General features: G+C 37.1%; 1 protein-coding gene across 11 annotated transcripts in view; it reads right to left on the bottom strand.

The window, feature by feature from the left end:
• Positions 1–17,607, bottom strand: part of CHL1 (cell adhesion molecule L1 like) — a 209,574-nt gene that overhangs the window by 14,422 nt on the left and 177,545 nt on the right. For all 11 annotated transcript variants that reach the window (XM_004033505.5, XM_031009568.3, XM_055380962.2 and 8 more), the window contains 8 exons: positions 15,367–15,491; positions 11,031–11,132; positions 10,639–10,836; positions 9,428–9,498; positions 3,865–4,087; positions 2,508–2,623; positions 2,168–2,372; positions 1,535–1,657 (listed from right to left, as the gene is read on the bottom strand). In XM_004033505.5, the coding sequence (XP_004033553.1) occupies positions 1,535–1,657; positions 2,168–2,372; positions 2,508–2,623; positions 3,865–4,087; positions 9,428–9,498; positions 10,639–10,836; positions 11,031–11,132; positions 15,367–15,491 (1,163 nt within the window). The remainder of the gene's footprint in view (positions 1–1,534; positions 1,658–2,167; positions 2,373–2,507; positions 2,624–3,864; positions 4,088–9,427; positions 9,499–10,638; positions 10,837–11,030; positions 11,133–15,366; positions 15,492–17,607) is intronic.

Genomic DNA, 17,607 nt, shown 5'->3' with positions numbered 1-17,607 from the left:
GTTCATTGACTAATATAAGGTTAAGAGCTCAACATCTAGAATTGGACTGATCTTGCTTTGCATTCTTAACACTTTTTTTTTTTTGAGACGGAGTCTGGCTCTGTCGCCCAGGATGGAGTGCGGTGGCGCCATCTCGGCTCACTGCAAGCTCCGCCTCCCGGGTTCCCGCCATTCTCCTGCCTGAGCCTCCCGCGTAGCTGGGACTACATGCACCTGCCACCACGCCCGGCTAATTTTTTGTATTTTTAGTAGAGACGGGGTTTCACCGTGTTAGCCAGGATGGTCTCGATCTCCTGACCTCGTGATCCACCCGCCTCGGCCTCCCACTTAACACTTATTTTACTACTTGACTCTGTGTGAGTACACTCGATGTACATCAATTCCCTCACTCATAAAATAGTGATAGTACATATCTAATAGATTTCTTATTTTAATAGCACAATGCAAAGAGATACACTTAGTATTGATCCTGCTACTTAGCAAGCACTCAAAAGTGCTAAAGTCTACTTCCGTTGAGATTATGCCTGTATGTATTTAAACATATGTGCTAATTTCAGCAGAAACCATCAGAAACTAAAGCAAATACGTGACCTGGATTGCTGGAAGTCTTGAGCTGATGTGAAAGTAGCACAACAGGACTATGATCAAGTTGACTTGTAAGCAGTGTATGCTGGGTCTCTGTATTTCTGGTGTTTTGGGAATTGATGTCTTGAAAGCCTAAAATTTTCATGATGGGATGTTGCTAAAATTTTCTATAATGTCAATCCCCGAATTTCCATTTTGAGATGATGCTTAAACTCGAGGACTGTTTCAGATGGGAGGCGCTGCTATTAAAAACGACCTGATCTCATCTAAACACATTCACGTTACTCTAGTTGCACAGCGGCATCTGGACAGAGCCCATTCTGAGTCATGACCCAAAGACAATTATTTAGTCCTTGCAATATCATCTCCATGAAACAGTGAGCAACCCATAGAGATTTGATAAACACAAGTACATTTAGGATTGAGTCTGGGAGCATATATCTGAGGCAGAAGAGGTAGTGTGGAAGGTACCTGTGCTTTGAATCTCCATCACATCACTCAATAACTCTTGCATGTTTCCTACTTCTCCAAACATCTTATATATAAACATTAAACACGTGTTTTGTGTACCCATCAGCACACTGCTTTTTTTCTAAAACAGGTAAGCAAACCTTTCATTAAAGGGCCAGACGGTAAACGTTTAGCCTTTGTAGGCCGTGTAGTCTCCATTGAGATGACTCAACTTTGCCACTCCAGGGAGAAAGTAGCTGTAGACATATATAAATAAGTGGACATGGCCATGTCGTCCTAAAACTTTATCCCTAAAAACAGGCAGCAGGCTGAATTTGGCCTGCAAGCCAGTTTACCCAAGACCCCTGGGCTACAAGGAAGAACGGCAGCTTACAAACCATGGCCTTAAGTGATCATTAGACTCCCAACATAGCACACAGAATATTCAACCAAAAACTGAAATATTAACAAGTTAACTCCAATTCAAATTTCTACTTACTTATCTGATATTGCAAAAGATAGCCAGTTAAGTTTCCATTTAATTTCTTAGGTAGTCCCCAAGATAAAGTGGCAGTGTCTTTATCAACTTTGATGACCTTTAGAAAAGTTGGCTGTTCAGGTACTAGAAAACACAAGACCAAAAATAAACTCACATCAATTAGAAAAATTCAAAAAAGCCTTATGGTATTATAAATTTTATAGAAATTGACAAACTCATCTGAAGTAAATATTAATTAACTACTAATAAGGAATAATGTTTATTTTATTTATTTATTTTTTTGAGACAGAGTCTCACGTGGCCCAGGCTAGATGGAGTGCAGTAGCCCAGTCTTGGCTCATTGCAACCTCCGCCTCCCGGGTTCAAGTGATTCTTCTGCCTCAGCCTCCCGAGTAGCTGGGACTACAGGCATGCACTACCACATCTGGCTAATTTTTGTATTTTTGATAGAGACAGGATTTCATCATGTTGGCCAAGCTGGTTTGGAACTCCTGACTTCAAGTGATCCATCTGCCTTGGCCTCCCAAAGTGCTGGGATTTACAGGCAACTGTGCCTGGCCATAAGGAAGAATGTTTAATACGGCCATGGATCACCTCCATTTTTGACATGACTCTACATCATCATCCTCTCACCTCCTTCTGGTGTTTGAAATATATAAGGCTCACTTTCAGGACCAGCTCCTTTGGAGTTATAGGCTAAGACTGTTAAATGAAATTCACTAAAGGCATCTAAGGAAGGAACCATTCCAGAGTTTCTTTGTCCTGAAAATCTTAGAATGTTCACTTCTTTGGGATGTGTTCTTCCATCCAACAGACTTTTTGTTTTCCACCAATTTATCTGCAATGAAAAAAAAAATCTTTTAATATATCCATTGTGGTGGCAGATTCTCTTTGACTTCTTCTGAAATCAATTCTTCTTTATTCTCAGGAAAGATACCAATTCAACAAGAAGAGGAAAAACCATGATAAAAACCTGATAGCCTTTCAGACGTCCATGTACTCTGTCCTTTGGAACTGTTGACCAGGTAACTTTAACTAATGTACTGTTTATAACGTCCACCCCATGGATCACTGGAGCTGTATCAGGATCTGTTAATCGTAGAAGATTGATTAGTTTTCAATAACCTGCAAATGTGATTGTTAGGATCCTTTTCAAAAATTTTCATAATGTTTCTTCTGGAGAAAGCACTTTGTGAAATTCACTCCAAATGGAACCTAAAGAGTTTCTCATGATAGATAAGTTTATCAGCCCAAATAGATTTCCCAAAGAAGAGGATAGACTGTATCACACTGAGAAACGAAGCCCTCCAGATAGATACGATGTGGGTAAATAAAACCAGAAACTATTCTGTGGGCATCTTGCCTTTGGAAGCAAGTGAATTAAACTAGTAATATAAATAAAATTGGTTGGGAATTCTGTTAATCAAATATTAATAACAGCTAACATTTGAGCATATGCTATGTGTCAGGCACTGTTCTAAGGGACTTACCTAAATTGGTTCATACAACCCTGTGAAGAGGATATTATTATCTCTGTTCTATAGGAGTTCTTACTACAGAGGAATAAGCCAAATACAGAGCAGTCAAGGCTAATACTATCTTAATTCACATGTGATATGTGTTTTGTGTGCTTTTATTTGGGTAGAAGAATTTAGACGGCAGGTGAGTAATGATTTGGCTATTTCTCATTCTGAACCTTTTCTATTTTTGGATCAAATTATTCCTTTAGATGCTGGAAAGGCAATGAGAATAACCCCTAATATTATTCACAGTATTCGCAATACAGAATGCAGTGTTTTTTTCTTCTTCCAATAAACTATTTGCAGCAGTTACTATGGCATCAGAAGGTGTGTGTGCATATAATTCTACATATAAATCTGGGTATATATCTCATCAGTATTAGGAAAGCTCCAGACTTTGAGCTTTGAATCATGCCCAATGAAGCCCAGGGCATGATAGCAAGTGGCTCTTAGGGGATCCTTGACAAGTAAGGGCAAAGGGCAGATGTACTTGAAAATCTTATGACAGTTATGCTGCTTTAAATGATTGCAGTGATAATTCCAGGTCTTCAATTTTCAATGTAGAAAGAGCTTTATAGGAAACTGAATAACATGGAAACTTTCAACATATTTCCTTGGTACTCTATACGATCAACTGTCCTACAATCAATCCTAAGATAGAAGTCATGTGTTATATTTCTTTTTATCTCCCACGGCTAGTACATCCTCTTTGCATGCAGTAGTTGTTCACAAATATTTGTTGATTGAAGTACAATATATTTGAAAGCAACAGTTACTGACGTGCTTAGCAGTTTTAGGTGCATCACTTACAGTCTTCTCCAGAATAGAGAGTCACTGACTGAGGGTCAGGCCCAGATCCTAGTTGATTGATAGCCTGGACCTTGACATCATAGGGGGCATAGACAGCAGGCGTCATCACCCGCAATGTGTGATTTGTGACTGTTTCTTCTTCCCACTCCACTGGGGCTCCCTGTGGCTTCCAGGTCACTCTGTACTCTAGGCCTGGTCCATTCTGCTCCATGGATTTCAAAGGCTAAAACAGAAGAGGCAAGACTCATTTAGTCTGATCACAGATGTGTTGACTCAGAGATGATGGTGAACCACCCTAAGTGGAATAAGGAACAATGTAATGAAATGGTCATTTGTTGAGAGATCTTAAATCCCCCTTCTCGGTTTAAAGACAGTTGTGAAAAAGTTTTGTCATCATATGAGCTTAAGTATGAAAATTAATCCCTTAACTGCCCAAGTAATGAGAAGCCTACAATCAGACGCCTGGATTATGTCCTTATGGTAAAGTCTTAAGTTTTTACACATGAAGGAAGTTACAAAGAAATTCCACAAAGTGTTTTAGCTTTTTGCTTATGCTTTCCACTACATTCCACCTTTTCATTTCCAAAGAACAGGCTGAAATAACAAATAATATGGCCACGAATTCTTTGGTTGTGAATGGGATTCTCCCATGGCTTTTTGAAGAGAACTCTTTCTTGCACCTGGTTCTATCCTTCTCCATTTTTCTTCTATAAGAAGAGAGAGATTATGTAAATATTTTTGGAGAATATGAATGTTCCTATTTTAATACAAAGAAACAGTAGCTCCTCTTTCTAATAATTTCCCAGCTCCTTGACCACTCTTTATTTTTCTTTAAGAAAAAATGCCACCCTTACCCACTTTATTTTTCTCCATAGAAATATTTGGAGGAATAACTTTTTTTTTCTTTTCTTTTCTTTTTTTTTTTTCTTGAGACGGAGTTTCACTCTTGCTGCCCAGGCTGGACTGCAGTGGTGCGCTCTCGGCTCACGGCAACCTTCATCTCCCGGGTGCAAGCGACTCTCTTTCCTCAGCCTCCTGAGTAGCTGGGATTACAGGCATGCACCACCACGCCCGGCTAATTTTGTATTTTTAGTAGAGACAGGGTTTCTCCATGTTGGTCAGGCTGGTCTTGAACTCCCAACCTCAGGTGATCTGCCTGCCTCGGCCTCCCAAAGTGCTGGGATTATAGGCATGGGCCACAGCACCCAGCCTGGAGGAATAATTTCTAGTATGGGAAATTGTTTATTTCCACTTTAGTTTTTAATTGAGCAACACTTTAATTTAAAAACAATAATGTGGTTTAAACTGCCTGTTTAATTTCAAAGATAATGGGATTGTGCATTGAAATGAATCAGTTATATAAAATAAGTTTAAAATACGATTTTAATCCTAAATTTAAGGTTCACTTATATAAACAGTAGTTTTCTCTGCATATGTGAGTGAGTCAACAATGTCATACACAGTGTTCTTACAGAATCTGTAATCCTTCTCAACTTAATCTAATTTACTAAAACACTTATTAGAGGCATTGCTTGGAATTAAGTTGAAAGCGTAGTGACATATCAGCAAAATAATTTTAAGTGTATTCCTATTCCAAGGTGAATAAACTAAACTGAGGGGAAAAAAATCAAAACAGAATGAAAACTTTCTGAGATTTTCTGCAGACCTTCTTAATACTTGGATTCATTGGAAAGTTTTGCTCCAAGATATTTTAGAGTGTGAAATGGATATAAATTCACCAGGGGCTTTAGCATTGTCCCAGTGAATTAGGCCATGGGCTTGTAGTGCCGTACTGCAATCTGGAATGATAGTTTTCTTCAGTCTCTGCTGACAATAAGTGTGTGCAAATAATATTATTCATTTTACACATTTTGCTCCAAAGAAAGGAGTTAAATTTAATAAAGTTCTCTGACAAATTTTAAATAAATAAATAATAAACCACAACAGTTTAAACAAAAATATTTTAGTTATATTATCGGCCTTTTTAGTACCCGGGAACCCAAATAAACAGCCTGAATGCTTTGTATTTGACTTGAAGGCAATGCCTACTGAGCCTCAGACATTTCCCAAATAATCTCTTCAAGAAAGAACAGAAGGAGCAAGGGCAGAGTAAGCAGGAAGGCCACCAGCCTTCCCTTCCCTCTGCCTCTCGTGAAGGAGCCCACGAGGAAGGGGTCTCTAGAAAAGAGGTTCTTAACGTGGGGTGTAGGAATCTCTAGACGGGGTACATGTGTATCCTTCAAAGGATCTGAGAAACCAATGATATTGTTAGTATGACTTTTTGTGTGTAATTTTCTAGAAAAAGAGCTTGTACGTCCAACATAGTTTCGAAGAGATCTATGAACCAAGCAAGGTTATAACTATTAATCTAGAAAACAGAAAGACTGCTGTCCTGCCTTGATTCCATTTTTTAAAAAACTGTTGAACATTTTTATTTATTCTTAATTGAGAAATAAAAATTGTATCTACTTGTTATGTACAACATGTTTTGAAATATGTGTACATTGTGGAGTGGCTAAATTGAGCTACTCAAAATATATGTTACTTCATATACTTATTTTTTATGATGAGAACACTTAAAACCTAGTGTCTCAACAATTTTCAAGAATACAATACATTGTTAGCTACTATAGTCATTATGTTATACTATAGTTCATTTAATTGCACTTAATTTCATTTTAAAGCCAGTAGCTCTTCTTATTATACTTGTATTATAAATAATAAAATCTAGATCCATTGGATGCGATTGTATAACCAGGTAATTAAAGACGTTCCTGCTTCCCAACATTAGTGGGGTTTTGGGCTTTTGGTTTTGTTTTTGGTGTCCTTTAAGTTTGAAATGTGTTATTTTGCTGAGCAAAGTTAAAAATTCACATACCTATGCTTAAGAACAATGGAAACTCTCAAGCAAAAATTATCCTGATACAGGTATTTAACTGATGAGGTTGCAGTAGACTCTTTTGTCCTGTTTTGCAAGTAGAACATTACGATGTTCGAACACTCAAAATATATGAGTGAGTCATGACCGACTTAATATATGAGAAGTGAATGTCTGAAGGTAATGCTAACTAAAAAGCCTAGTTCTACCATTAAGTTAAATTGTAATTTTACTTTAAATTGAATCATGTTTAATGTTAAATGTAAAACATAAACAAATAAACAAAAATTAGGGATGTCCAGTCTGTTCCTAGTGCTCATCTTCATTGGTAATTCTTTTGGGAAAGACCAGATTTTTTTTTTTTTCAAATTATGTCTCTCTGACCATTATCATGTAGATAGGAATTATTTCTAGTACATCTCTGGAGGGGATCTGGTAATTCATTCACGATACTGTCTGATTGTGAAACTGGGAAAAACCTGGAGTCTAACTCCTTTCTGCAGGATGATCCATACAGAACGATACTCAATGAATGAATGTCCTTAAACTTCACTGGCTGTGTCAGTAGTGATTAGATCTCTGACACATCAAGATAATAGGAGACACCATGGGACATATTGGGAATGTAACCGTCAGCCTAGATCCAAATCCTGTGACTACTTCCTTCCTCTAGTCAATTAATTACTAAATGACATGTCATTTGCTCCTCAAAGACCAATTTTAAATGCTTTTTTTTTTTTTTTGAGACAGAGTCTCACTCTGTCACCCAGGCTGGAGCGTAGTGGCATGATCTCAACTCACTGTAACCTCCACCTCCCGGGTTCAAGATATTTTTCTGCCTCAGCCTCCCAAGTGGCAGGGATTACAGGTATGCACCACCACACCTGGCTATTTTTTATATTTTTAGTAGAGACGCAGTTTCACCATATTGTCCAGGCTGGTCTCAAACTCCTGATCTTGTGATCTGTCCGCCTTGGCCTCCCAAAGTGCTGGGATTACAGGCATGAGCCACAGCACCTGGCCATAGATGCTTTCTTAGTACAGTCCCATTCTTACAAGAAGAGAGCATTAATAATCAATCTTGTGTATCTTCGGGTAATAAAAAATGACTTATGAGTGAGAGGAGCAGTCAAAAAGACTGAAGATTTCTGGCCTTTTTTCCATATGACTCAGCCCATGGCATCTGGGTGAGGTCATCAAACTCTGAGATTCCCAGTTTCTCTTTATGACATATAAGACTGACACCATCATGGACCACAGCCCTCCCAAAGCAGTAGTGAGGATTAATGAGCTAATGTTACTGGAACATGATGTGCTTCTCTGAGGAACTGACTGGCAAATACACAGTATTATTGATATCTAACCGACTATATTATCTACTTTATGAAAATTTCTATGGAACTTAAGGGAGGATAATACAGATACACCCTAAAAGACTAACATCATTTTAGACTATAAATTAAGTAATTATCAAGACAATGTAGTAGTAACTATAACTGCACATTCAAGGAAAGAAATAATATTATTGAATGTATTTCATTTCTATGTATTACCATTTTAAAAAAAGTTTTCCACATCTTAAACTTGTAAAACTTAATTTCACTGAAGTGGAAATAAAGATCTAATTTTGATCTAAAAAATATTGACTAAATATTTTGCAGTTATGGGCCATGTGATTGTGTAATGACGACAAAGACCAACATATGAGGGTAAAAAGCAAACTAAACTTTGTGCATTCTAAAATTCTCCCAAAAATTATACCTGGAATGAATTGTGGAAATAAATTAGTATATTTCAGCATACATTAAAAATGTTCTATGTTTACACAAAATTTTATAAATTCAATGTTGGAGGCCTATTACTCATCAGAATGGTTGAATGACAATTTCCTTTTAGGTAGGCCAATATACTAGTCATTAAATACATCCAAGTAGTAGAGAGAAAATAAAATTCCCCACTGTTACAGAAGAAATTTGGAAATGACCCTAGAATAATTAAAATTATCTGGGCAGATGGACATTTTTATGCAAAATTCAAATGGTGAAGTCTATTTAATAACATTTAACCGAGATATGTAAAGGAGGAAAAAGTGAGGTTTGGAGTCCAAAGATCCTCATATGTAAATCCTAGCTTTGTGGATTTCTGGTTGTGTGGTGATGGGCAAGACATTCGTAATCCTGGATGCCGTCTCCAGATCTAGAATAAGGCGTTCATGACGCTTTCTTCACAAGACCATCCTCAGAATTACTAGAAAGGAGAATACAAAATGTCTACCGGTGTTTAATGAGTAGTGAACACTTTTTGGGGGGTCATCAGTTTGATATGCATAATATCTAGTAGATTCTACTAAATTAATTAAAGATTTTCAGTATTTTTTGGATGGAAGAGAATCTAGAATATTGTTAATTAAATTATTAATAATTTGAAACTTCGGTAATGTATTACAACTAAATCAATCTGTATAATCTTCCCTAAATTGTTGACCGGTGTTAAACTCGATTTCGTAACATCGTTTTAATCACAATGATCTTTAAAATTTATGATGATGACTCCCAAGTTAATTTCATTTCCAAATCTTATCTTTGTTCTTAAAAAAATGTTGTGCTATCATTGTAGTTAGCATGCAGACCTAAGAGAAAGAGAAAAGAGCACAAAGAAATACATAACATATTAAGAAATACACACCTCCCACTTTATAATCATTTCCTTGGGTTGAGAGGCTTGAACCCTTATGTTTTGTGGATTCCTATCTGGAGCTGAAAAATTAAAAACATTAACATTATTTTTCCTTTTAACCCATAGGTAATTCATCATATCACAACTCCTGCCCCCCAAAAACACAGATAATTAAGTAAGTTTGATTGTACTTATTAATTTATATTTGGTCCAGTTCCTAAAAAGATTTAAGGTAGATTTTAAATATGTATTTTATTTAAAAGAGTAAAATAGTCTTCTTGGAGTGAAATAATTATTATCCAGTGGAGAGTAGATGGTTTAGTATATATGTCGTAATTTTGAATCTGCTTTTAAAATTTTTAAAACTGCTTTTTAAAATTCTGAACCTGCTTTTTAAAAAATACTTTAATTTAAGCCTGCTCTATTTTTTCTATTAGAATTGTCATTAGAAACATATGTTGTGAATATTTGCCTTTAGAAGAATAAAATAAACACCATGTATTAATATCAGCAGCCAAGTTTTAAGGACATCAAAATGAATAAAACCTGCAAAGTAGTCATGAATATTTTTAGATGGATTCGTTTTGTTAGAAATAGCTAAATGTGGAGTTTAGTGCAAAGATTGACATACACTAAAATCACACAAGTGTTAATTTCTATCTGATCCAGTTATAACCTTCACTTGCTTTTTCTCAGTCCAAAAAGGAAATTATGTCCTAGAGTATTTATTTTAGCCAAGGAAAAATAAAATATCATGCTGTGACCACATTGATGATCAATAACAATTCAGTAGTACAAATTTTAGCAGCCATCCTTGAGATTTTTTCAAACGCATCTTGGAAATTTAGATTGATGTTGAAACACAAGAAAAGACACTGGATGCATAAAAATTAATAATGTTAGATGCGTACACATCGAACTTTAATTTAGAACTTACTTGATGATATCTGGTTAAACTTGATATTTAGCCATCAGAAATTACTGAAAGTAATGTTTTTTTTTCGTATGTCACTCCCCTAATTTCCTGGTTTTATCGAACTCGTATGTAACGCTTCTGAAACTTGTGTGCTTTGAATATTTTGTGTGCTGTTTACAGAACTGTTAACACTATTTGGAGAAATCTAAAATCCTACATTACTCTATCAATCTTTTTTTTTAGATGTTCAAAGATGGGGACAAACAAATATTTTGTTAGAAACCTGATGTGAGAACCTGCATACCTGCTGGTGGTGTTTCATGATGGTCTGACGGCTGGCTAGGTTGACTTCTCCCTACTTCGTTCACGGCTATGACCCTGAACTGGTATCTCACAAATGGAGCCAAAGGTAAGATAACTGTGGTTTTCTTTCCTTGGACTCTGGTCAGTTCATCCCACCTTCCAGGCTCTTCTTTGTTTCCTTCAAATTCAACAATATACTCTGGTAGTATAAACAGGGAAAAAAATATTAGAATGTATGGAGTATGGATAAGTTATACCAAAATTTATACTCAATATTAAAAGTTCAAAAGGATGTTATAAGAAGAATAATCCAGCAAGAGTGGTTAAAAAGTGACTTCACTATTAATTTTGACTATCTAGAGTAATGAAAACAGTTATCCCAAGTCTTCCTACCGCTAATATCGCTGTTGTGGTCAGCTCCAGCTTCCCAGGTCAGCCGAACACTCCTGTTCTGTCTCTCAGACAAGTGAAGGTTTTCTGGTGGATCCGGAACATCTAATTAATAAAGGAAGGGAAAATGTAGATAATTGCCTTTGTTTACCTGATTCCCTTCCTCAGACACATTGTCAGCTACCCGGAGACAGAGGAGGTACCACCCTCTTAGGGACCTGGGAAGCACCCCCCCCCCCACCCCACATATGGAAGGGAAAGGTGGAGTTTCAAGGGTAATTCAGGCACCTAGCTAGCCCTAAGAAGTAAATCAACAACTTGATAAGAACGGAGGTAATAGTAGTTTAAACAATAGCCAAGGAAGCTAGAATCACAGGGATGTTTGGTTCTCCTATAGAAACTGAAGATAACATCTTAATATATGTCTCTAAGTTGTTTTTCTGGAACCCAGACTCTCACCAAATAACTTTGCTGGCATGGAGATCTCAGATAAGGGGAAACTGAAGTCTGAGCTCTGACCATCATTTTTTGTAAATTTCTTCCTGAGGGCCTAAAGGGAGCCACATCCATGAGCCAGAGCTAATATCCTTTTTGGCTGACTCCCAATTTTTAAACAAAGCTTCTCTTCCTTAACCAATTGCAAATCAGAAAATCTTTGAATCCACCTATGACCTGTAAGCCATGCCCCAACTCCAGTTCAAGATATCTCACCCTTTTAGGCATAAACCAATGTGTAACCTCAACGTACTAATTTACTATTTTGCCTATAGCATTTGCTCTCCTGAAATTTACTCCTGCTTTTAAATACCCTCACCTGCAAGCCACGGGGGAGGTTGGGACTTAGGCATGAGCTGACCAGTTCTTGTTTGGTGCCCTGCAGATAAGCGTCTTCCTTTCTCCCACTGCAAACCTCAGTATAGATACCTGGTCTTACTGCACTGGGTTGGTGGACCCCAGTTTGGTTCCATAAAAACCCTTCTTTTCTGGGCCCTTGTCTCCACTATGTTCAATCGCATCAGGCTCTGGGGTCTGGGGTTCTTTGTAATATGCAGCATCTCCACATGTACTCCCCAATGGACCATATTACCTCCCTCTTCTCTGATTACAGTCTCAAGGGGTTATCCTTGACCAGGGACATCAGAATTCTTTTAGGAGTAGTTAATAACAATGAAAATTCCTAGGCCCTATTTCTGGCTTACTGAGGAAAGTGGGCCCAGGAATCTGCATTTGCAAACAAGTTCCTTGGATGGGGATTAGGTATACCCAAGTCTGAGAAACATGATGTATCTCAAATGAATCATTTCTGTTTGTCCAGTACATATTTGTTTATACGCCTGATTCATCTCCAAGAATAGGGGTCATATTTTATTAAGCTTTGCATTGCCCACAGTGCCTCACACATAAATGTTTTATAACTAAATAAATCAGTGAAAAAGATATTATTACTTCAATCATGTGTATAATTATTATATTAAAGCAATAAACATTAGGTCTTATGGTTATAGAAAAAGAGATCAGGAGCTCTGCTTTCTTTTCTGCAACTGTGTTGGATTTTTATCATTATTGATAACAATGAATTTTCATTATAGCAACTTTGATACCCTCTTCACCTGGAGTTCTCAAAAAGAGTAGGAAGGCAGTTTATATCAGAACAGGGAGATTTGGCGTTGTTAAATGTTGTGACAGAAACTGGAAAATTAAGTAAGTAAATGATCACAAATTTTTGAGTACTAAAGAAAATGAAAATTTCTGGTACTTTGAAAATAAAGCAACAGTAAAAAGAAATCTTATTTCTAATGGTATTTACTCTGAAAATTGGGTTTGAATTCTCTAAAGTATTGGAGGACTTTTGTCTTTTCGCAGAAGAGAAAAGGAAGATATTATCTAACGTAGCCTTTCAATGGGCTCTTTCTTCTCCAAGTGGAAAGCACCGTCTGTTGCTCCTCCTGAATACTTGCTAATTGTTAGAAATTTACATTGACAAAAAGCATCGTTTCCAATTCAGAATAGAGAACATGTTTTTAAAAAAATGTGGTTCATGACTGTGTCCAAACATTAAAGCCATAAATAAAAAGTTAATTCTTCAACAGGTTTCAGAATCTCTGAGCTCAGAGAACTTTGGTTTCTCTTCAGTATTTACTGAGCCCACTAATTTCCGAAGCTTCCTGAAATAAACTCAGGCTGCGTATCGCATCTGACATTAATATCTGGCTCTTCTGAGAAATGTATGGAGCTAGAATTGATTAACTTGCAACTGAAACTTTTAAAAAATGATATCCTGAAAGCAGGTTTATGTCAAGGCTTTTAAAAATAACTTTTGATTAAAGGGGGCCAAGTATGTACTTTTAAAAATTGTTTTCCAGGGGGTAAAACATAGTCTTTTAGAAACCTCATATGTGTCTATATAATTATTTTTTATTGTCAATTGTTGAGAGATGCTTTGGTAAATCAGAAGTTTGTCTAAAAAATAAAAGAATGTAAATTTTAAATACAATATTCTCCAAAATTTATTTTTATTTTTATTCTGTAAACATTGGTAGATTACTGCATATATAACCAGTACATATAATCGTAGGTAAAATTTATGTAGAATTAAAAAAAATTAATAGTTCCAAAAATGGCAGCCTAATCGCAAGAATGAACTTTTAAATTTTGTAAGGAAATTGAGAAGGGGAGCACCAAGCAGTAGGAGACCCAGTCCTTTTGGTGGCTGAGATTGCTCAAAATACTTAGGGACAAAGCGCACGGAGCCTGACACTCACCCCTCTACTCACTAGGCCTGGGATGAATTCCAGTTTATCTGAAGCTCAACTACTTTATCTGATGAATTATTGTTGAAATCATCACTAGGTGATTAAACGTTTCTGCTTGTAAAGACCTGAAAATGCTCAAATACCCATGGCCAAACATTTTGCCTAAAGGTACAATTCTGCTGAGCCGACTCGACAACTCTACAAATCCCTACCTTCTATAAGTGGAAACTGTTCTTTTATTTTTAGAACCCAACCTTGATGGCCATTTGTTTCACCCGAGACAGGTTGGCCATTTGCTTTACTTGAAGAGATCCAGCCTGTTGGCCCATTTTTGTATCAGTCTCTCAGAAGAGACTGAATTTTCTCCCATGGTCTGTACCACCACCTCCCTAGTTTGGAACCTAACAGGCGGCCCCAACAGCTGGCGTGCTAAAGACACAAAGGTCTGTTAATAACAGTGATTAATGTAGACATATGATAAAGAAGGGTAGGCAAAAACAATACTTTTAAGGAATATCTGCAAACTAAAAGAAAGACTAAATGGTGGCCACTGAAACAGAACAAATGTCTGTAGCTGTTAGGGTCCCTGCAGAAAATTAATGAATAACTCACACAAATTTAGGATAGTTCCAAAACGTTTTAATAAAACATCTTTAAAAAGATGTGGGCAGGATGTTCAGTAGGTTGGGTGTGAGAGAGACTTGAAATATTGGTGGTGGGATGCAGCTGCTAGAGCCTCATCAGAAGGAATGGTGTGAGGAGACCCTGTCTGCAGAAGCCATGACTTTGGCAGTGGGACACAGCCAGTCCACAGGGACGGAGTAGGGAGAATCAGTACAACACTCCAAACAGCCCTCCACTTGCTGAACCAAATAATAGCTGGAAGGAAAGTGGTTTGCTGATGTTGTCCTTAAAAGCAACCTTTCTAGGTCAAAGAGCTGGTAGAGAGTGAATCTGGAAGGGAAATTTTGGAAAACATCCAGCAGATGGTCTAAGAGCTTTAAACATTGGTGATTTCAGGAGTAATTGCATTGATTATACTAGTGAAGTGTGCACACTGTTTCCTGATTAGTACTTTCATCAACAACAACAACAACAAAAATGAAAGACATTCCTTTGTAGAATGCTGGAAGTGCCTCTCCATCCTTCCTGGAACCCTGGGAACTCAGTCTGTGCCTTTGGTTTAGAGATGACCACCGTGCATCCACCTCTCGGCCCCTGTCGAGATCCTCCAGTCTAGCCCACCTCCATTCCTCAGCCCCATTTCTTTGCACACCAGGAAAGAGTAGCTCAGGAGTGCTAGGAACTCAAGCGTGCTTTATTTTTCTTTCTGCGGATAGCATCACTTACCTCCCACTGCTATTGGCAAATTAACACATGTAGGGAAAAAAATTAAGCATTAATTAATTTCTTGTATATGAAAAAAGGAGAAAGGATTTGAAGTTGTGTTGCTTTTTAAACAAAAATTTGAAACTAACAATATATGTGCAGGGGCTCAAAGAATCATTAGCTTTATTGCCCAGGAACGATGGGATTTAATCAGAAATGAAGAAATGAACAGATTTCTCATTAGTTAGTGCACTTACCAAGAACAGTCACTTGAGTTATATCGGCAGCACTGTCTAGAGCAGTATGAGCTGAACAGCAGTAAATGCCTTGATCCTCTAAAGTTACATTAGATATGGTCAAATTAGCTCCATCAATAATTATCCTATCAGAAAAAAAGTGAATACGTGATGAGAAGGAAAACAATAGAAATGATAGAAACCCAATTCTTTTAAAAATGCATATTCCTTATCAAAAACAATCTAAGAGTGAAAGATGACTTTATGCAATGCAAACTTGATTAGAGAATGCCACAGTTGAAACCTGGAGATAAAGAATTATTCTAGCATACACAACTGTCTACATAGCCATAAACAAAATCACTTTAAAAATTATTATGAAATCTAACCATCTGTTTGCATGGGTCAGTGGTGGAACTGTGTGTTGCCTGGCATGTTTAAAGAGTGCGTCATACCTCACAATGGCCAAGATATATTTGAGTAATTCTTAAGGTATGTTTAGGGAACCACCTATATAGGCATGATTGGAGTGCTTCCTATAAAGGCAGATTCCTGAATTCCATCTCCATTCCACAGAACCAGAATACCTGAGAAGGAGTCTGATAATCTCAGTTTTTCACAAGTTTCTCTTTTCTCCGCCCCTCCACTCCCAAGTACAATGCACATTAAGATCAGATAGCAATTAAAGCATATGACTTATTTGAACAGTAGATGGCAGTGTAGTACTTCTTTTTGCAAATCATTTCACCTCACTTTTTATCATTTGTTCTTTTACCAATTTGTGATCAGGTTTACTATGAGAAAATTGCTTCTTTATAAACTTCACCTTTTACCCTGTACCACTGTTGAGATAACTATTAAAGTATTTTTCAAGTTCCATAAAATTTAAAATGTATTCATAATAATTAGCATTTTGTTGAAATAATTTAAATAGTGTTATCCTTGTGAGGAGGAAAGGAGGCTCACATAATTAATATTTTTATGTACATTTCATATAAAATGCTGAGAATGTTGAATCATATAAACCTACTTTAAATTGCAGTGTAATGAAAGATAGTTATTTTGATTATAGACAGAATCAGCCCTTATTCCTACACCAATAATAGAAAGATTTGCCAACCAATATTACCTTGAATTGTTAATCAAGAATCTCACTATAATTCTAGACATAATAAAACTTTGACATGAATTAACATGTCAGGTCATGTTAGTCAGGTGTCCATCTGATACAATATTAGAATACTGCATATCCTGACAATTTTTGAAAAACTTACCTTCTTAGATGAAAGAACATACTTTAATAACCTCTTGAAATAGGACTTCTGTGCCCTGCATGAGGGCCCATAGTAGCTGAAATCTTGCCAAGATTTATATCCTGGCACGGGGTGTTTCAGGCCAGAGAAGAAAGCTACCAATTTTTTTGGCAAGTCATGGTTGCACTATGCCTTGTTTCCAGTCTCACAAATGTACCTTAGGTGCCTCCAATTAATCAAGGTTGGGTGCCTCACTAGTCCTGGAAATGTGGTAGGTATGGTATACCTAAAGAACTTATTAAAAATGTCATGTTCCAGCCTCAGTCCAGGTTCCAAATCAGTACATTTGGAGATGGGGCAAGGGCCACTGCATTTGAACATGAAGCCTGGATAATTCTGTCACACATCAAAATCACAAACAGTTGCCACACATAGGGTCACACACAAATGTTATGCTGCAGTAACAGACAGCTCCAAATTCCCCATGCTCAAGAAAACAGTCACTTATTCCTCCCTCACATTATGTTCCCATCATAGGTCAGCGGGATTCTGCTTTAAAAAGTTGTATCATTTCTACAGTCATAACACTTGAACTCTTAGAAGAAGCTAAAAACCTCTTCACATCTTCGTGTCCCAATCTTTTCCTCTGTTTGCCTTCATCTGCTTAATTACCTTGCCTGAGAAATCTATCCACTAAAACCTCTCAACTCCTTCATTTGCGGTATGCAGTCTGCTAGTCCCTAATCCATGTCAGCAGCCATTGCTGTCTTACCCTGTCCAGCTGAGTAATATCGTGTTTCCCTGAAGGCACTGTGACAAAACGATTCTCTCTTTGGAGACCTGTGTTTGTGGCTCAGTTCCATCAATTATTATTTGTACAACCTTGAACAAAACATTGAGCCTAATTCACCTTATCTGAAAAATGGGGATAACAATATTTTCTTTCTCTTTAGAGAATTAAATGAGGTAAAGCACATAAAGTGATTAGTGCATACAGCCTGGCAGAGTA

Source organism: Gorilla gorilla, chromosome 2 (assembly GCF_029281585.2).
Source record: "Gorilla gorilla gorilla isolate KB3781 chromosome 2, NHGRI_mGorGor1-v2.1_pri, whole genome shotgun sequence".
Lineage (NCBI taxonomy): Eukaryota > Metazoa > Chordata > Mammalia > Primates > Hominidae > Gorilla > Gorilla gorilla.
The sequence above is the reverse complement of the archived record's forward strand: the minus strand, read 5'-3'. Positions and strand labels throughout refer to the sequence as shown.